Here is a 21,314-nt window from a genome sequence, read left to right as displayed (position 1 = left end):
TTGTAGTCTCCGTCCCTACTTTGTCCGTTAGCTCTTGCATTTTTCTCTGCAGTTCCTTCAGCATAGTTATGACTTTTATTTTCAGGAAGATTGGTTAGGTCTATCTCCCCAGGTTCCCTTCTCAGGGGTTGTCTCTGTTAGTCGGGTCTGGATCAAATTCTTCTGCCTTTTCATGGCGATAGAGGTAGTTGTGGGGATTTGGCGTGTTTGTCTGCTGGGAGAACGTCCCTTCTTGCTAGTTTGTGGCCTTTCTCTCCTGGGAGAATGGCGACCCCTAGCGGCTTGTGCTGGGCAGCTGTGTGGAGAAGGGGTCTCTGATTCTGACCCCAGGTGGCTGCTGTGGGCGTAGCTGGCCTCAGGCTGCTGCTCTGCTTTGACCAAGCCGTGTTGGAGACGGAATGGCTGGAGGCTGTTTATCGCCATGAGGGGCCTCCCAGCTGTGCTGCTCCCTAGGGGGTTAGGGTGCTCAGAGTTCCCTGAGATTCCCAGCTGCTGGGCTGAGTGAGCCGGGATCCTTCCGACCAGCTGTGAGGCTCCTGTCCCTTTAAGACTTTCAAAGAGCTCTTGCTTTTCTTTTGTCCTGGGGGTGCTGGCTGTGGGGACCCGCTTGCAGATTTTACTGTCCCCAACCACTGTGTGTCTGTGCTCCTGGTGCAGATGCCTAGGGCTGGGTATTTAGCAGCCCTGGGCTCCCTCTCCCTCCCCGCTCCAACTCTTCCCCTCCCGCCAAGGAGCTGGGATGTGAGGGGCGCACTCGTGTCTCGCCGGGCCACAACTTGTATCTTACCCTCTTTGTGAGGCACTGGGTTCTTGCAGTTGTGGATGTAGCCTGGCTGTTGTACTGTATCTTCTAGTCTCTCTTTTTGGAATAGTAGTATTTGTTGTATTTTAAAAAATATATATGGTTTTGGAAAGAGATTTAAGCTGCTCTACTCACGCCACCATCTTGGTTCCTCCCCTAGAATGTGTGTTTTAAGTACCTTTTGAGTACTAATGAGTAAAATGGCATGATACTTACAACTTAATTTCAAAATAGTTTACCACCAATCAAAAACATATTTTATGGTTTCTTTCAAAGTAGAATTTAATCGAGGAGTATATATTGTAAAATGTAGAGTACTGTCTGTTAGAATCTAGAGTAGCCCTATCCCTCTCATGTTTTTACTCTACATATGGAACCCTGTACAAGGCAACTAGCGAAAGAGTCAGTATCTTGGGCTTTTTCTGATTGTCTCTCTGTTATAACTTTCCTTATTCATCTAGCCCTTATTTTCTGTAAACTAGAAGTTAGGCCTTAATATTTATTAGGTTGAATGTTTTTAACGAAGATACTTAATAGGCGATGCTATTGACCTCATGTTGCATCACATCAGTCGTGATGTTTGGTATTAATGCCAGTGTTAGTGGCCCCCAGATTTCTCCCTCACAGAGAAATGTTTTTCCTTTTGATACTTGGCACCATGTAAATATCCTTTTTCTTATCATTCATCTAGGATTTTGGCTTGCATTGATGATACTTGATGATTGAATTTCTTAATATTATGTTTTTCACTTTTGTTACTTTTTTCTCCCAAACCCTTTGATGGTCTATGGTCTCTTGTCATTTTTGGGAATGAGTAGTGTCCCTCACTGTATTGGGCAAGAAAGTGGGTTGAGAATTGCAGTTACAGGAAACATTTAATGGGGTCTAATTTTATGTAACTCATTTCAAGTTAGATTTTCAGTTCTTCGGAAAAAAGTGATTAGGGCCTGAGAGATGTTCATGGAGTGCAAATTGTGCCTGAGAAAATTAGTTTTTGTAGTGACTTTTTTTTACTTGTAGTCAGGTCATCAGAGAAATTAGTGTATGTTAGTTATTAACAAGGCATTAAAAAAATAACTCATTTTTTTTGTTTCAGAGAAGTTTAATTCAGAAGTGTTCAAACAGTTATGTTCTAAGCACATTGGTTATTCATTTTGTATGAGACCATCATCAAGTTGCTTAATACCAAGTGGAAGAGACAGATTGATAAGTGGATAGTATGCTAATTCAGTATGGACAGGAAGCCTTTGAGAATCATAAATTGAGTGCTGTGCAACTTGTGAGGAAGTCTAATTGCATGAAAAAACAATATTTATTAGGAATCTAATTCAGTATTGTCTCCAAAATATCTGGTGCTGACTTCTAAACCCTGTCGAATCATTGTAAAATCATGTTGAATTATGCTAGTTTAAAGTTCTTTAATTGTTCCTTGGTACAGCATACATGTCATCCTCCATAGCAGAAGTTAAAATACCCTCATAACTATTTCTATCCACATAAGTAGTTTCCTTCCAACAACCGTTTTCTTGACACCAACAGGGTGCTGAACAATTAATTCAATTCTGATATTACCCAGAGTAAGTACAGACCCCACATGTTAAAGGGCTCTGTCCCACAAGATTGCTTCCATTTCGGATGCCAGGGGACCATCAAGCTCTTCTGATGGATTGGCTTGACTGCAAATTTGGGGTCTCCCACATCCCACCTTCAGATTTGATAATTTGCTAGAATGACCCACATAATTTAGCAAAGTGCTATAACGTTTGGTTACCATTTTATTATAAAGGATACAAGTGAACAACCCAGATGAACAGGTACATAGGGCAAGGTTTGGAAAGCTGTCTAGCACAGGCGCTTCTGTCCCTGAAGAATCATAGTGAACCACTCTCCTGACATTGCAGTTTGTTCACCAACCGGGAACCTCTCTGAAACTTGTTAGTTTTTATTGAGGTTGCTTTACATGGACATGATTGATTAAAATCATTGGCCATGTGATTGAACTCAATCTCTAATCATTCTTTTCTCCTCAGAGATTGGTAGGTAGAGTGAAGTGGAAGAGTTAAGGCTGAAAAGTTGTAACCCTCTAATCATGTATTGGTTTTTCTGGGGTAGCCTCCAACACCTGAAGCTATCTATGGGCCCCACGACTAATTACATCATTAGCATAACAAAGATTCTATCAGGAAATTCCAAGGGCTTTTGAATATATTTTTTCTTGTATTATGTATGTATAGAGTCAGAGAAATGCTTTTAATAATCAGCTTACAGGACACATTTGCCCTAAAATGAATTGGGGAAGAGTTTGTTTAGACATCATTTTGAGTGGGTCTCATACGTTGCTTTCCATTAGACAGACTTGAAGAAACCAAATCATAGAGGTGGTTTAGAGCATTAAAAAAGAAAAAAAGTTTATTTTGGCCTCCATTTAACTGCCTTGAATTTCCAAGTCTTTCATATGAAGGACCATTTTATAAAGCTGATTTTGGGTTTAAATTACAGATGACATTTTATTTCTACCTGGAGTTACAAATGATTTGAGGCATATTTATGCAGGTAAATTTTATCTTTATGAATATTATGGTGTTTATATTAGTTTGCTTATCAAGCTGTGTGTTTATTTCCATCCTTTGTATTCTTTGAAATGTATAGTCTAAGTCTGACCTCCATTAGATGGAGTAATTTTAATAACAGCAGCATAATAGTAATAATAATAGTAGTAATTATAATAGCTACCATTTATGAAATAGGCTCTATTAGGTTCTTTGCATATATAATCTCGTTCATTCTTTAGAATAGTGCAATGAGATCTTATTACATCTGCTGAATGTATGAAGAAACCAGGACTCAGCAGCTAACTTGCTTATGTTCATACAATTAGTAATGTTGGAGGTAGTAATTTAATTCCATGTCTTATTCTAAAAACCTTACTTTCCACTCTCCTTTGCTATCTTGGATTCCAAGAAAAAATTTAATGGAGCATTTTGTCATCATTGATTGATTGATTGATTCAGTAAATAATAATTGTATGTCTGCTAAGTTAAAGCAGACATTACTGTGTCTTCCATTTATACCTGGCAGTGCTTATTGCTTCAAAACCTCCAAACCCCGTAATATCCATTATTGACATAAAGGACCAGATCCTATTGTTTTCTTTTCTCTTGTTGGTCTTTTCTTTAAAATGGTGATTTTGGAATACTCAGTCATGCTCACTATATAATATCTAGGTGTTTTGGGTCATCTAAAAGTAAGTTATGGATTCTAGCGTATCTTCTGGACATTATTACTATTTTTTACTGGCATTATTATTATTATACAGTTATCTTAACAATGACTATCTTACTATGATGACTTTGGGAAGCAACTTGAAGCAACTAAAGTTTTCAGGGTATTTAAGTTAGACAATGACATACTTGGTAAAATGATGCCATGTGTATGTAACATGCCCATTTGAAAATAGTATTAGCTTAATAACTAGTCACAGATACAGTGCTAAAGCCATCCCTAGCTAAGACAAATTTGCAGTCATTTTTTCTTGTAGTTTTTAGGACCTTGGACCTTATGAAATTTCATGAAGACTTGATCTGGGTCTTTTTTTGTTCATCTTTGATTTTAGAATCTTTGACATCTCTTAGTATTGACTGGGTGAGCCCTTTCGTTATGGAAACTCATGTACTTGACGTTTGGCATTTATGTGTGAATGTTAAGTCTTTGATATATTTTTCTCCTTATTTTCTCTTTCTGGAATTTCTATTGTGGTGTTTCATCTGCTGTATTGGTCCTTTAATGTTTCTTTCCTGTTTCTTTTATCCTCTGGAAAATTTCTAGAAATTTTTCTTAGTTTTATTTTCCTATTTCTCTTTTGAAGTTTTCCCTTTTTTCCTTAGTTTTAATTTGCAAAAGTCATTTCTCATTTGCTGAATATTCCTTTAATTGAACCCTGCTCCTATTTCATGACAAGGTTTTTCCTTAACTGAAGATATTTATAGATTCCTTGGGTGATTTCTTTGGCTTGCAGCACCCCTTCAAAGTTCTTTTTTTCCTTCTTGTTTTTCATCTCTTGTTTACGTTAGAGGCTTTTCTGAGACTGTCTGATCAACCTTTGATGTCTGTTGTATTTTTTAATGAGTGAGGCTCCAAAGTGCTGATTGGAAGGGCATTGTGCAAATGGCAAGAGTTTCTTGATTCAGGGTTTGCTCTAGTGTGGTGAGTCAGAAAGTCACTTTTTTTTTTCCATTGTGTGACTCTCAAATTTCAGTATCTATTTTTCACCCAGTTTCCCAGAAGAGAAACTCTCTAATCTCCTATTGTGATTAGGATACATTATTTGTCTGGTTCTTGTAGCTGAACAGTAGTTTTGGGCTTAGGTCAGAAAGTCTCTTTTTAGTAGGCAGACTTTTACTTAATCCTTTTGTTTTCAGGACCACACTCATCCCTCCCCTCTCTGTCTGCTTACCTTCAAATTTTGGTGCCTTATGGTGCGAAATAGTGCTGGTTTAACTACTCCTGCCTGGGGGTAAAGTGTTAGCTTGACTGGAGAATGGGGTAGGAAATCTAGAGGTCTGATTGTTTCTATGACGACTTTAAGTCAGTCTTGCGATTTCCCATTGCTCTCCCTGTTATTAGTTTCAAAGAACCCCTGTAATTCCTTAGTGCCTCCAGGTTCATGCCATTAGGACAGACTTGATTCTTGTTTCCATCCTTTCTCCCTATCTATGCTTGTCTATCTATCCCTAATCAGATGCTTGTTGTAGTTCTCTGTTTTGCTTAATCCTTTACCCTGTGTCCATAAATTTTTCATCTTCTAGAGTTTTATTGACATCTCTTGTCTCTTCCATTCTCTTTGACCTGTGGGTTTACACCTTAAAAAATCTGTTCAGTTATTTTTTTTTGTGGAAGGTGCAGAGGTAAATGCTAAGTGTTGAGACCATATATGTTAATTGGAATTATATGTTTGTGAGACCATATATGTTTGTGTGACTTTATTTTTGTATGCTGCTTTTACTCTGCAACAATTCTGCCTGCCAAGACTGAACATTTATCTCCTTGCCTTTGATAGTCTGTTTTAACATGATGAGTACTTTTCTAGAAAATTTCTTCATTATTTCTTTAAAAACTACCAATAAAAACACACACCCTTTTATACTTATAACATCCAATACTACATTGCCATGTAAAGGAAAAATTAAGTTCCTCTTCTACCAATTTTGTGTTTCTGAGTCAAGCTTTGGTATGTGTGTTTGCACACACACTGCTTTTTATGTTCATAGAAATATTATACATATATTTTTAATTTGCAGAAGACACCATCCATATTAACAAAGGGAACAAATGATAACTAGGAGAAAATATATGTACTTCTTGCATATTAACAGAGTTCTATAATGCTCCCCTGACAGTTGAAAGAAAAAAAAGATAACCCATTAGAAAAAGTGACCAATTACAGGAAGTCTAGTCACAGAAGAGGGACTATAAGTGGTTAACCAAAAGAGGTAAAGATGCTCAATTTTATTGGTAATTAGAGGAGTGCAGATAGAAATAACAATGTGAGAGCCTTTTCGTTTCAAATTGGCAAAATTTAAAATGGCTTAGTAAGGCGATCAAGTGAGAAAACTGGTTCTTAACGGTGCTGGTAGAAGTTGCGTACAGCCTCGGGGTATAATCTAGTAGTATCAGACTTGAAATGTGCTTTTCCTTTGGTAGACTCACCTTGCGGGTCTGTACTCCAGGAAATTGTACCTAAGAATTACAGTGTTTGTTGTTGGTAATGGCAAGAAACAGACAAAATATCAAACCAACTTGAATAACAATCACTTTGGAGATGATTAAATTATGGTATTTATGTGGTATGGCATACTATACAACTTTTTAAAGACTGAGTTGAGCCATGTGTTATTGTAGTCTGTATAGATGATTATTTTTATTAAAAAAATTGGGGGCTGTGAACCCTTTATAGAGTCTCTATTTTTAAAAAGTAGGCATTTTTATAAATGTTATCTGATAAAACCTGCATAAAAATTACCTTGAAAACAAACTATATCAGTGTAAGGTAATTGGAAGATTTCCTGGGTAGGTGGCATTTGAGATTAGACAAAGGATTGATCATTTTGATTTATCTCAAAATCACTACAAATAAAACTAATATCCCAATCCATGTCCTTGGCTTCTTGTCCATTTAACTCAGTGGACTGCTTAGGTCTGTTCTAGAATTATTTTGTTATTGATGAATTCATAATCCTTTGGGTATTGCTCATTAATAAATTAGGAGCTATGCCAGAGGAGGTTCAGGGAAGATAAGAAAGAAATTGTTCTATTATTTTTTCATTCTTTCATCTTATTTTTCTAAACAAATTTGAGAGGAGTTTCAAATATATACATTGCCATAAATTAAAAATAAGACATAGCAGGGAAAAATAATGGCTTAATGGGAGGAATAAATAAAGGTCTGTTAGGGGGAAGAGTTGGTCTATAGAAGTATATGCCTTATATGCATATAGTTACTAAAGGCACCTGGCTTACCAAGGTGGAATTCAGTCAGGTATAAGCTACTTGGTCATTATTTTTTATTCTTTCTTTCTTTTTTTTTTGAGAGGGCATCTCTCATATTTATTGATCATATGGTTGTTAACAACAATAATATTCTGTATAGGGGACTCAATGCACAATCATTAATCAACCCCAAGCCTAATTCTCAACAGTCTCCAATCTTCTGAAGCATAACGAACAAGTTTTTACATGGTGAACAAGTTCTTACATAGTGAATAAGTTCTTACATGGTGAACAGTGCAAGGACAGTCATCACGGAAACTTTCGGTTTTGATCACGCATCATGAACTATGAACAATCAGGTCAATTATGATTATTCGTTTGATTTTTATACTTGATTTATATGTGAATCCCACATTTCTCCTTTATTATTATTATTATTATTTTTAATAAAATGCTGAAATGGTAGGTAGATGCAAGATAAAGGTAGAAAACATAGTTTAGTGCTGTAAGAGGGCAAATGTAGATGATCAGGTGTGTGCCTATAGACTAAGTATTGATCCAAGCTAGACAAGGGCAAAAAAACATCCACGGATGCAGATTTCTCTCAAAACAGGAGGGCGGGTGAGGTTCTAAGCCTCACCTCTGTTGATCCCCAATTTCTCACCCGATGGCCCTCCTGTGACTGTGCCTGTCTTAGGTTGTTCCTCCCTTGAGGAATCTTACCTGTCACTGGCTAACCAGTCATCTTCCGGGGCCATACAGTGAAATGTAAAGTTGGTAAGTGAGAGAGAAGCCATATTGTTTGAAAAGGTTAGCTTTTTACTTTTTTGCAGATTTATGCCCTGTGGCTTCTATGCCCAGCATTTGTCTAGAGGTATCTTTACCACTTGGAAGAATTATGATACTCGGTAATTTCGATATGAGGCACGAATTCTACTTAGGGGTTGTAGTTATGAAGGAAGAAGAGAAGCTATAGAAGTAGCAGATGGAAGCAGACATGGGAAGATTGATTATTTCTTTTGACATATCTTCTTGTAGTGTAACATAAGCGTGTATAGGTTTTAAATTACTAATTAAATTGTGTGCAGACATTAACATAATAGGAATACAGCTACATAACCAAAGCAGACCTACAATTACCAGCCATATCCAATGAAACCAAGAAAACCAGTTAGGTACCCTAGGCATTTGTGAAAACTTATCAATGATATGATGGATATTGTCTAACTGAATTTGAATATTTTGAGAAAAATCAGACAAATTAAAACAACGCATTCCTGGTAACTGTTCACATCCCATATGTTCTTTTAACAGTAGACAGCCTATAGTCGCAAGATTTTGGAGCACTGCAACTTGCACTGTAATTCTTGGTTGAGTTCCGACAGTATAGATCCAGTCAAATTTGTTGTTTTACTGTATGCACAGGCCAGCTTAGGTATCCCCTTCTTCATTCCAATGGCAAGTCCAGGAACCAGTGGGATGAATGCAGCTACAACTGCAACAGCACCAGGATCTTTGTTGAAGTTTTTTGATTATCATTTTCTGGAATGACTCTTCCAGAGAATGTTGATGTTGGAAATTCTTCTTCATATTGTAACTTAATTCGTTTTCTGGGTAGCCAAATTAGGCTTTGATCCTCTGTATAAATGCAAACAAACCCTTTGCCCACACTTTGATATGCCCTTTATACCATTGTGAAGAACTTATTGGAGATCACCACACAGGAACTGCTTTTTTTTTTTTAAGAGAAAGGAATATTATCAGAAAAAGGTACTTCGATAGCTGATCATCTGACACCCTTTAAATGATGAAAATTAAGAATATTTAAAGCATGCATTAGTCGGTGATTTGCAGTTAGCTTTATCCTATCAGGGAGTAATCCCCCTTTTCTTTTTTTTTTTTTTGTTATCATTAATCTACAATTACATGAAGAACATTATGTTTACTAGGCTCTCCCCTATACCAGGTCCCCCCCACAAAGCCTCTTACAGTCACTGTGCATCAGCATAGAAAAATGTTGTATAATCACTACTTGTCTTCTCTGTGTTGTACAGCCCTCCCCTTTCTCCCCCCCCATTATGCGTGTTAATCATAATACCCCCTTTCTACTTCCCCCCCTTATCCCTCCCTGCCCACCCATCCTCTCCAGTCCCTTTCCCTTTGGTACCTGTTAGTCCATTCTTGGGTTCTGTGATTCTGCTACTGTTTTGTTCCTTCAGTTTTTCCTTTGTTCTTATACACCACAGATGAGTGAAATCATTTGGTATTTCTCTTTCTCCGCTTGGCTTATTTCACTGAGCATAATACCCTCTAGCTCCATCCATGTTGTTGCAAATGGTAGGATTTGTTTTCTTCTTATGGATGAATAATATTCTATTGTGTATATGTACCACATCTTCTTTATCCACTCATCTACTGATGGACACTTAGGTTGCTTCCATTTCTTGGCTATTGTAAATAGTGCTGCGATAAACATAGGGGTGCATCTGTCTTTTTCAAACTTTAGTACTGCATTCTTAGGGTAAATTCCTAGGAGTGGAATTCCTGGGTCAAATGGTAAGTCTATTTTGAGCATTTTGAGGAACCTCCATACTGCTTTCCACAATGGTTGAACTAATTTACATTCCCACCAGCAGTGTAGGAGGGTTCCCCTTTCTCCACAACCTTGCCAACATTTGTTGTTGTTTGTCTTTTGTATGGTAGCCATCCTTACTGGTGTGAGGTGATACCTCATTGTGGTTTTAATTTGCATTTCTCTGATAATTAACGATGTGGAGCATCTTTTCATGTGTCTGTTGGCCATCTGTATTTCTTTTCTTGGAGAACTGTCTGTTCAGCTCCTCTGCCCATTTTTTAATTGGATTATTTGTTTTTTGTTTGTTGAGGCGTGTGACCTCTTTATATATTTTGGACATCAAGCCTTTATCGGATCTGTCATTTACAAATATATTCTCCCATATTGTAGGGTACCTTTTTGTTCTATTGATGATGTTGTTTGCTGTACAGAAGCTTTTCAGCTTAATATAGTCCCACTTGTTCATTTTTGCTGTTGTTTTCCTTGCCCGGGGAGATATGTTCAAGAAGAGGTCCTCTTCTTGAGGTTTTTGCCTATGTTATTTTCTAAGAGTTTTATGGTTTCGCGACTTACATTCAGGTCTTTGATCCATTTGAATTTACTTTTCTGTATGGGGATAGACAATGGTCCAGTTTCATTCTCCTACATGTAGCTGTCCAGTTTTGCCAGCACCATCTGTTGAAGAAACTGTCATTTCCCCATTGTATGTCCATGACTCCTTTTTAAAATATTAATTGACCATATATGTTTGGGTTAATGTCTGGAGTCTGTAATCTGTTCCACTGGTCTGTGGCTATGTTCTTGTGCCAGTACCAAATTGTCTTGATTACTATGCCTTTGTAGTAGAGCTTGAAGTTGGGAAGTGAGATCCCCCCTACTTTATTCTTCTTTCTCAGGATTGCTTTGGCTATTCGGGGTCTTTGGTGTTTCCATATGAATTTTTGAATTATTTGTTCCAGTTCATTGAAGAATGTTGCTGGTAGTTTCATAGGGATTGCATCAAATCTGTATATTGCTTTGGGCAGGATGGCCATTTTGACGATATTAATTCTTCCTAGCCTCGAGCATGGGATGAGTTTCCATCTGTTAGTGTCCCCTTTAATTTCTCTCAAGAGTGACTTGTAGTTTTGAGAGTATAAGTCTTTCATTTCTTTGGTTAGGTTTATTCCTAGGTATTTTATTTTTTTTGATGCAATTGTGAATGGAGTTGTTTTCCTGATTTCTCTTTCTGTTGGTTCATTGTTAGTGTATAGGAAATCCACAGATTTCTGTGTGTTGATTTTGTATCCTGCAACTTTGCTGTATTCCAATATCAGTTCTAGTAGTTTTGGGGTGGAGTCTTTAGGGTTTTTTATGTATAGTATCATGTCATCTGCAGATAGTGACAGTTTAACTTCTTCTTTACCAATCTGGATTCCTTGTGTTTCTCTGTTTTGTCTGATTGCTGTGACTAGGACCTCCAGTACTATGTTAAATAACAGTGGGGAGAGTGGGCATCCCTGTTTAGTTCCCGATCTCAGAGGAAAAGCTTTCAGTTTCTCGCTGTTCAGTATGATGTTCGCTGTGGGTTTATCGTATATGGCCTTTATTATGTTGAGGTACTTGCCCTCTATTCCCATTTTGCTGAGAGTTTTTATCATGAATGGATGTTGAACTTTGTCAAGTGCTTTTTCAGCATCTATGGAGACGATCATGTGATTTTTGTCTTTCTTTTTGTTGATGTGGTGGATAATGTTGATGGACTTTCGAATGTTTTCCATCCTTGCATCCCTGGGATGAATCCCACTTGGTTATGGTGTATGATCCTTTTAATGTATTTTTGAATTCAGTTTGCTAATATTTTATTGAGTATTTTTGCATCTACATTCATCAGGGATATTTGTTTGTAGTTTTCTTTTTTGGTGGGGTCTTTGCCTAGTTTTGGTATTAGGGTGATGTTAGCTTCATAGAATGAGTTTGGGAGTTTCCCCTCCTCTTCTATTTTTTGGAAAACTTTAAGGAGAATGGGTATTATGTCTTCCCTGTATGTCTGATAAAATTCTGAGGTGAATCCATCTGGCCCCGGGGTTTTGTTCTTTGGTAGTTTTTTGATTACTGCTTCAATTTCATTGCTGGTAATTGGTCTGTTTAGGTTTTCTGTTTCTTTCTGGGTCAGTCTTAGAAGGTTGTATTTTTCTAGGAGGTTGTCCATTTGTCCTAGGTTTCCAAGCTTGTTAGCATATAGGTTTTCATTGTACTCACTAATAATTCTTTGTATTTCTGTGGGGTCTGTCGAGAGTTTTCCTTTTTCGTTTCTGATACTGTTGATTTGTGTTGACTCTCTTTTCCTCTTAATAAGTCTAGCTAGAGGCTTATCTATTTTGTTTATTTTCTCGAAGAACCAGCTCTTGGTTTCATTGATTTTTGCTATTTTATTCTTCTCAATTTTATTTATTTCTTCTCTGATCTTTATTTTGTCCCTCCTTCTGCTGACCTTAGGCCTCATTTGTTCTTCTTTTTCCAATTTCGATAATTGTGATGTTAGACCATTTATTTGGGATTTTTCTTCCTTTTTTAAATATGCCTGGATTGCTATATACTTTCCTCTTAAGACTGCTTTTGCTGTGTCCCACAGTAATTGGGTCTTAGTGTTGTTGTCGTTTGTTTTCATATATTGCTGGATCTCCATTTTGATTTGGTCATTGATCCATTGATTATTTTGGAGAGTGTTGTTAAGCCTCCATGTGTTTGTGAGCCTTTTTGCTTTCTTTGTACTATTTATTTCTAGTTTTATGCATTTGTGGCCTGAAAAGTTGGTTGGTAGGATTTCCACCTTTTTGAATTTACTGAGGCTCTTTTTGTGGCCTAGTATGTGGTCTATTCTGGAGAATGTTCCATGTGCACTTGAGAAGAATGTGTATCCTGTTGCTTTTGGATTTAGAGTTCTATAGATGTCTGTTAGTCCATCTGTTCTAGTGTGTTGTTCAGTTCCTCTGTGCCCTTACTTATTTTCTGCCCGGTGGATCTATCCTTTGGGGTGAATGGTGTGTTGAAGTCTCCAGAATGAATGCATTGCAGTCTATATCCCTCTTTAGTTGTGTTTGTATTTGTTTCACATATGCTGGTGCTCCTGTATTGGGTGCATATATATTTAGAATGGTTATATCCTCTTGTCGGACTGAGCCCTCTTTTATCATTATGTAGTGTCCTTCTTTATCTCTTGTTACTTTCTTTGTTTTGAAGTCTATTTTGTCTGATATTAGTACTGCATCGCCTGCTTTCTTCTCACTGTTGTTTGCCTGAAATATGATTTTCCATCCCTTGACTTTTAGTCTGTGCATGTCTTTGGGTTTGAGGTGAGTTTCTTGTAAGCAGCATATAGATGGGTCTTGCTTTTTTATCCATTCTATTACTCTGTGTCTTTTGATTGGTCCATTAAGTCCATTTACATTTAGGGTGACTATTGAGAGATATGTACTTATTGCCATTGCAGGCTTTAGATTCGTGGTTACCAAAGGTTCAAGGTTAGCCTCTTTAGTATCTTACTGCCTAACTTAGCTCGCTTATTGAGCTGTTATATACACTGTCTGGAGATTCTTTTCTTCTTTCCCTTCTTATTCCTCCTCCTCCATGCTTCATATGTTGTGTGTTTTGTTCTGTGCTCTTTTTAGGAGTGCTCCCATCTAGAGCAGTCCCTGTAGGATGCCCTGTAGAGGTGGTTTGTGGGAAGCAAATTCCCTCATCTTTTGCATGTCTGAGAATTGTTGTTTAATCCCGCCATCATATTTAAATGATAGTCATGCTGGATACAGTATCCTTGGTTCAAGGCCCTTCTGTTTCATTGCATTAAATATATCATGCCATTCTCTTCTGGCCTGTAGGGTTTCTGTCGAGAAGTCTGATGTTAGCCTGATGGGTTTTCCTTTGTAGGTGACCTTTTTCTCTCTAGCTGCCTTTAAAACTCTTTCCTTGTCCTTGATCCTTGCCATTGTAATTATTATGTGTCTTGGTGTTGTCCTCCTTGGATCCTTTCTGTTGGGGGTTCTGTGTATTTCCGTGGTCTGTTCGATTATTTCCTCCCCCAGTTTGGGAAGTTTTCAGCAATTATTTCTTCAAAGAGACTTTCTATCCCTTTTCCTCTCTCTTCTTCTTCTTGTACCCCTATAATATGGATATTATTCCTTTTTGATTGGTCACATAATTCTCTTAGTATTGTTTCGTTCCTGGAGATCCTTTTATCTCTCTCTATGTCAGCTTCTATACGTTCCTGTTCTCTGGTTTCTATTCCTTCAATGGCCTCTTGCATCTTATCCATTCTGCTTATAAATCCTTCCAGGGTTTGTTTCACTTCTGTGATCTCCTTCCTGACATCTGTGATCTCCCTCTGGACTTCATCTGATTGCTCTTGCATTTTTCTCTGCATCTCATCCCATTGCTCTTGCATTTTTTCTCTGCATCTGTGTCAGCATGTTCATGATTTTTATTTTGAATTCTTTTTCAGGAGGACTGGTTAGGTCTGTCTCCTTCTCAGGTGTTGTCTCTGTGATCTTTGTCTGCCTGTAGTTTTGCCTTTTCATGGTGATAGGGATAGTTTGCAGAGCTGGTACGAGTGACAGCTGGAAGAGCTTTCCTTCTTGTTGGTTTGTGGCCTTCCTCTCCTGGGAGAATAGCGACCTCTAGTTGCGTGTGCTTCGCAGCTGTGCGCAGACAGGGCTTCTGCTTCCTGCCTGGTTGCCATGGAGTTTATCTCTGCTGTTGCTGTGGGCGTGACCTGGCTCGGGCTGCTCCAAAATGGTGGAGCCCGGTTGGATGGGGAGCGGCCTGGAGGCTATTTATCTCTGTAATGGGCCTCTGTGCTCCCTGCTGCCCAGGGCGGTAGAGTGCCCAGAGATTCCCAGATTCCCTGCCTCTGGGCTACTTGTCCTGTCCTGCCCCTTTAAGACTTCCAAAATGCACTCTCCAAACCAAAACAACAACAGCAACAATGAAAGGAAAAAAAAAATTAATAAATAATTTAAAAAAAAAGGAGCAACGCCTGATTTTCTTTGTCCTCAGGCGCCGGTCTCAGGCACCCACTCACTGGTCTTGCTGCCCTGTTTCCCTAGTATTGGGGTCCCTGTCCCTTTAAGGCTTCCAAAAAAAGCACCTGCCAAAAAAAAAAAAAAAACCGCTCCCGTTTTGTTGTTGTCCAGTGTCGGCCTCAGGCACTCACTCACCGGTCCTGCGCATGCACTGTGTCTGCGCTCTGGTCCGGAAACCTGGGGCTGGGTGTTCAGCAGTCTTGGGCTCCCTAGCCCTCCTTGCTGACTCCTCTCTGCCCACTGGGAGCCGGGGGGAGGGCGCTCTGGTTCCGCTGGTCCGGGGCTTGTATCTTACCCCCTTCGGGAGGCGCTGGATTCTCGCAGGTGTGGATGTGGTCTTGGTGTTGTCCTGTGTCCTCTGGTCTCTATTTTAGGAAGAGTTGTCTTTGTTATATTTTCATAGATAATTGTGGTTTTGGGAGGAGGTTTCTGCTGCTCTACTCACGTCACCATCTTCTCCCCACCCCCAACACTAAGTTCTTATACAACAAAATTTAAAAGTCAGAAGAATAGGGCCTCCTTCACAAGGCTATCTCTTTTTTTCTGCAAGGAAAACCTTTCTCTGCAACCCCAGGAGATTTTGCTTTATGTCCCATAGGCCAAAAATGGCTACATATCCAATCCTGTATCAGTTGCAGTAGGAAGTGGGATTCCCATTATCACCTGAGAATAATGTTGGTTTATCCCTGAGTTGGAGGAGGGACCCATCTATTCTGTCTCACTGATGTCTCATATTAAATAGGATCATTGTTTTTTCATCACAGACTGGGGGAAGCTGATGGGTAGATAACCTGTAGTGTTTCTCAAACTACAGAAGTATAGGTAATGTTATGATATTTTCCGCATAGTACATAAGAGGTATTCCCATACAAAATGAAATTTTAGTATTTCAGCCTTTAACAGAGAAGCCTGTTCTCTTGAATCTATTAGTTGCTTACTGTTCTTATTTTTTCTTACATACAGTGTATTTCCCACTGAGATTAAGCTCCTCAGTGATATCACATGATAGTAATTTCTGCGTATTTTAAATGAATTGGTACTTGTTCCTAGGTGGATTCTCCACGGTTTTCCTAGTGCGTACACATGGTGGTATCCGTCATGCATTGAAGCGAATGTATGTTAATAACTTGCCAGACCTCAACATTTGTAAAAGGGAAATTACAATTATGGTAAGTGAAAGAGTAATGCCATTAAAAAAAATTTGTAAGTGTTTGCTTTCGGTTTTGCACTATAATAATTAACGAACTTTTAGGGACTACCTTTCATGTTCACTTTTGGTGACTGTTCCTTTTGAGTGACCCATCACTTCCTTACTGATTTAACTCAAAGCTTTTATGCAAATTATTTATTGGTTTATTGGTTATGTGGAAAAACTGGAACCCTTTGTAGTATATTCCTTATGGTTATACTTAGGGCTATATATAGGCAACTTCTTCCATCCTTCTTTCCTCCCTTCCCTATTGTAGTTCATGGACAACTCTGTTTTATTTTTTTCTTTTTAAAATAGATTTTAATTACAGACAGTTTTGAGAATAGAAAAATTCAGAGAATTATATAATGAACATCACTTTGCCCTGTTTCAGCTTAAAAATTAGAACCTTACAGCCACAGTTGAAGCCTTCTGTTTGTTCCTCCCCACTGTATCCCTATATTGTTTTCATCTAAAAAGAAACCACTGCCCTGAATTTGGTGTTTACTATTCCCATGGATGTTTAATACAGTCACTGTATGTGTTTGTATTCACAAAGAGCAATTAGTTTTGCTTTTCATTTTTAAATCATGCTGTAAAGTTGATTTTTTTTGTATACCCTGCAATATGTGGGAAGGTATCCTTCAGCAAAGGAAACATTCTTTTTAAATATGAGGGAAAATGAAAAATATTTTAATAGGCCATTAAAGAAAATTTCAGTAACTCAGTTAACTACACAGTTAAAAAAGAAAAAGAGAAAAGAAAAATTTCCTTTTTTAAGGGTTGCTTATTCTCACTGCTTTGGAATGGTTTCTTGTTCTCCCCCTCTCCCTCTTCTCCTTTTCCTAATCCTCTGCTCTCTTTTCTTCTGTTCTCTTTCTCTTCATCTTCCTCACCCACTGTTTATCAGGTGGTAATATATATTTAAAAGTTTTGTTTCATTGAGGTGCAGTTTGTATAATATAAAATTATCCATTTTAAGGTGAACAATTCAGTGGCTTTAGTATATTCACAGTGCTGTGTAACTATCACCTCTGTCTAGTTGTATAACTTTTTAATAATTCCAGAATGAAACCTCCTCTCCAGTTAACAGATACTTCCCATTTCTCCTATGTTCCAGCCCCTGGCAGCCACATCTACATTGGACTTGCCTGTTCTGGATAGTTCATATAAATGGAGTCATGTAATATCCTTTTGTCTGGCTGCTTTCATTTAGTGTGTTTTAGTGGTTCATCCTCATTGTAGCATGCATCAGTACTTCATTCCTTCTTATGACTGAATAATATTGCATTGTGTATACACACACACACACATGCAGAAACACATATATTATCACAATTTGTTTATTCATCTGTTGATGGACTTTTTTTTATTAAGGTATCATTGATATGCTTTCACATGAGCGTCATTGTGGTCACTACATTCACCCTTATTATCAAGTCCCCCTCCACCCACGATGAACTGTCTTTTTAAACCATTGATAGATGTTTGGGCTGTTTCTGTTTTTGGGCTGTTGTGAATAGTGCTGTTATGAATATGTGTGTTTATATTTTGTTTGAGTACCTGTTTTTGGTTCTTTTGAGTATACATCTAAGAGTGAAATTGCTAGACTTTATGGTAATTCTATGTTTAACTTCTTTAGGAACCACTAAATATTTAGTGCTCATTTTTATGAACCATTTTATGTTTACCATTTTAGCAGCTGGACCATTTTATGAACCATTTTCTGTTCACACCAATAGTATATGAGGGTTCCAGTTTTTCCACATCCTTTTAAACATTTGTTGTCAATTCTACTTACCCAATTGCTAAGAGGGAGATTTTGTATTTTATATCAACATATTTATCAACACACATATTTTGATCCTTTTGGTTTGAAAATAGGCACGTATTTATACAATCTGAGTTACTTCAATTCTGCTTTTATTGCCCCTACTGCTTAACTAGAGTACAGGTGAGTTAAGACTTGCATTTTTAAAGGAAAGACTATTAGCCAAAAATGTTAAAAGATTTACCCCCAGATAATGGGGGATCTTAGTCTAAGTTCTCCAACTATCTTGAGCCCAGATATGGTACTTAACTGTGCCATAATTCTTCCTTTCAATAGAATTTGCATAATTTGAGACATATAATATGGTCATCATCAATAGCAGCAACATTCAATTCCTTTGCTTTTGAACAAAATATTTTAGGGAGATTAGCTCTTTAGAACATTAGTCTTCCAACTTTTCATGATGATCATCCCCATACATATTTATTTATGAAATATTCACATGATTGGCTGTAATTAGTCAATATCTCAAATTACATTACACAGTTAAAACTAGGTTTATTATTAATGATAAGGGATTTACATTCATTTAAAACAGTGTTGTTAATAACTTTTTAAATTTCCATACAAACCTAATTAGATAATCATTTTTTTAACCTCATTATATGTTGATGATTATCTTTTACTAGGAGCAAAAGTATCAGGTTTGCCATTTTCTTCTTATTTCCTTGCATTTATTGGTATTATCTTTAATGTGTTTTTTTATGGGAATCTTTTTTAGCCATTTGTTCATTTTTTAGGTTATTTAGTTAAAAGACATACATTCATAAATCCACTTAACTAGGTACAGAATAAATTGGGAATGGCATAAATTGCAATATGTTGCAGGCAAAACACAAATGAGAGTATAAATGTTAGTTCTTGAATAGTAGAGCTTAATTTGTTTATTTTTAGATATAAATATAAGTAAAACTTCTTATGTTTTATTCATGAGTCCCAAAGGACTCTCTTGCATGTTCACTACTGGAGACTGATACTTTGAGTGAACAATCTCTTTTTTCCTGATTGAATTTAAAGATAAGTATTCAGTATAACTGCCCGTTAGAAAATGACTCTCACGGGTGAATAAACTTTACATTAAAACTGTGGAAACCTTTTTGAATTGTGTCAGATTCCATGCTATGGCTAATTCTTACTTTTTGAAATTCTTTGAACATATTAATGTGGACTTCCAACTATTGCTCATGATAGAGCTTTAAAGTGTATGTTTTCCAATTTTTAAAACTTTGCTTTTTTGCAGAAAGAGCTCTCTGGTCATAAAAATATCGTGGGTTATTTGGACTGTGCTGTTAACTCAATTAGTGATAATGTATGGGAAGTGCTTATTTTAATGGAATATTGTCGAGGTAAGTAGTTTTCTGCTTTTGTTTTATATGTAAAAAAAAAAAACATGTAAAATGGGTTACCAGGTGTCTTGGTTTCTCCCTGAGCAACTGTCACCTAATTCTAGGTACTGATTGCAATCTCAGCTTCAATCATCTGTCTATTAAGGAAAATTGTTAAAAAATATTTAATATCTAGTGATAGTTGCTCCAATGATGTTGTAAGCATGAAAATGAATATTTTGAAAAATTAGTTTAAAGCAGGATATCTAAGCAGTTAAAGAGCAGTTAAACACCTCATGCTTCCTATATATTTCTTTTATAATCCAACCAAGAAGAGCATAATTTGTCAATATTCATATTTTAATATTTTTTCTAGTATTCTACCATGTTATCTTTCAATGCATTAAATGTAATAATTTTCAGGGATATTTATGAACTTATGGGGTCTTTTAGGGTTCTTTTGTAAATATCAGAAGATAGATAACCACATTTTATGTGAACTTAATTTGGTATTCTAAAAGAAATATACTTGCATAGTATGCCTTAATAATAATAATAGTAATTTAAAAAATCCCTGAAATTTTTTTTACTTTAGTATATGTGAAGGGGACAATTAATCCATTTCCTGCAACCTTTTTTTTTTGTGTGTGTGTGTTAATCATAGTATATCTGGTGATTTGGGCCCATTTTATGTTCAGATTCTCTTAAGACAGCTATTTTGTTAGGATACTAGGAACTCTTGTCATTTTCTGAAGATTGGAGGAAGAGGAAGGTGGTGGTGATGATGGAGAAAATGTGTTATTTACTATAGTCTTACAAGAAGGGAAAGACCGAGGAAAATGAAATGAATCACTATTATAGTATCTACTGTGATATATTTGTACCTTATTTCCATATATAACATAAAAAAATGGATGTTTTCCTGATTGTTTTGTTTTATTTCTTTTTTATCCTCTCTACTGTAAAGTAGTGTGAAGGAGAAGGTACTGATTTTCTCTATTCCACTTTCCTGAATTCTAGCATTTATGGTGCTAATTCTTAGCTGGATTTAGAATTGACTAATAGCCCTTGACTATCTATAACTTTTTAAAGATAATTGAATTGGGCATAATCATAACCGTGAATGAATTTAATTCATTATCAATCAACAGACATTTTAAAAGGGGAACCAAATGAACTTCAGTTTTTGTTGGATACATTTTAAAGTAGAATTGTGACCTGAGCTATGTCCTGAGAAATTTTAAAAAGCTGTGCTTTTCAAAAAATCTAAAAAAAGTTTTTATCTGGTATGAATCAACAAACTTCGTTTCACCTGAAATTTTTATTTTTATCAAAGTAATTCATGTATATGTTTTAAAAAGTCAAATAGTTCTTTTAAACTGTGGCTAAATCAGTATCCTCTTGCCTTAGCCCTTTCTTGAGAGGCGTTCACTTTAAAATCCTTGAAATTTACTTCATGTTTACTTTCACATTTCTACATTGCATTGTATAGAGGTGAGTCTATATTCCTAGTGGGATCCATAGAAAATGAAAGCAGTAACTTAGAAAATCAGGGCAAGTATGTGATTCTGGGCATGTGGAAGCTCTTGAAAGAAAGTTTGCTAGTGCTGTTTCAGATTTTATTTTTTACATAGTGAACTTGTCAAGGAAAGATGAATATAGTGTAGTATATTCTCAGTTTTTGGACTAAATTAATAATCAGTGTTTAAATTATTTTGTTTGCCATTTAACTGTGACATGTAATAGTTTGTAGTTGAATTTTTTTCTTGAACTTTTAAAAAATTTTCCTGGAGTTAATAATTGCCTCATTTTTCATTTGTCTAGTTTCCTTCATAATATCTTAGTAGTTTAGTCCCACCTTTCCCAATAGAAGTGTAAATCTTTATGCAGTGTGTTCCACCATTTAAATATTTGTGTCAATTTCACTTTTTCTTCCCTTAGAAACATCCTCTGGAGAGACTTCAGTTCTGCTTAATTTTGAACGTTTAGCTGTCATCTGGGAATTCCCTTTGCCTTCTTCCTATCTTAGGCTCCTTGCTACTTGTG

General features: G+C 36.8%; 1 protein-coding gene across 5 annotated transcripts in view; it reads left to right on the top strand.

The window, feature by feature from the left end:
- BMP2K (BMP2 inducible kinase) overlaps positions 1-21,314 on the top strand; it is a 182,548-nt gene that overhangs the window by 65,904 nt on the left and 95,330 nt on the right. For all 5 annotated transcript variants that reach the window (XM_037014861.2, XM_037014864.2, XM_037014860.2 and 2 more), the window contains exons 2-3: positions 15,974-16,092; positions 19,184-19,289. In XM_037014861.2, the coding sequence (XP_036870756.2) occupies positions 15,974-16,092; positions 19,184-19,289 (225 nt within the window). The remainder of the gene's footprint in view (positions 1-15,973; positions 16,093-19,183; positions 19,290-21,314) is intronic.

Source organism: Manis javanica, chromosome 5, assembly GCF_040802235.1.
Source record: "Manis javanica isolate MJ-LG chromosome 5, MJ_LKY, whole genome shotgun sequence".
NCBI lineage: Eukaryota > Metazoa > Chordata > Mammalia > Pholidota > Manidae > Manis > Manis javanica.
This window is presented reverse-complemented; position numbering and strand designations above follow the sequence as displayed.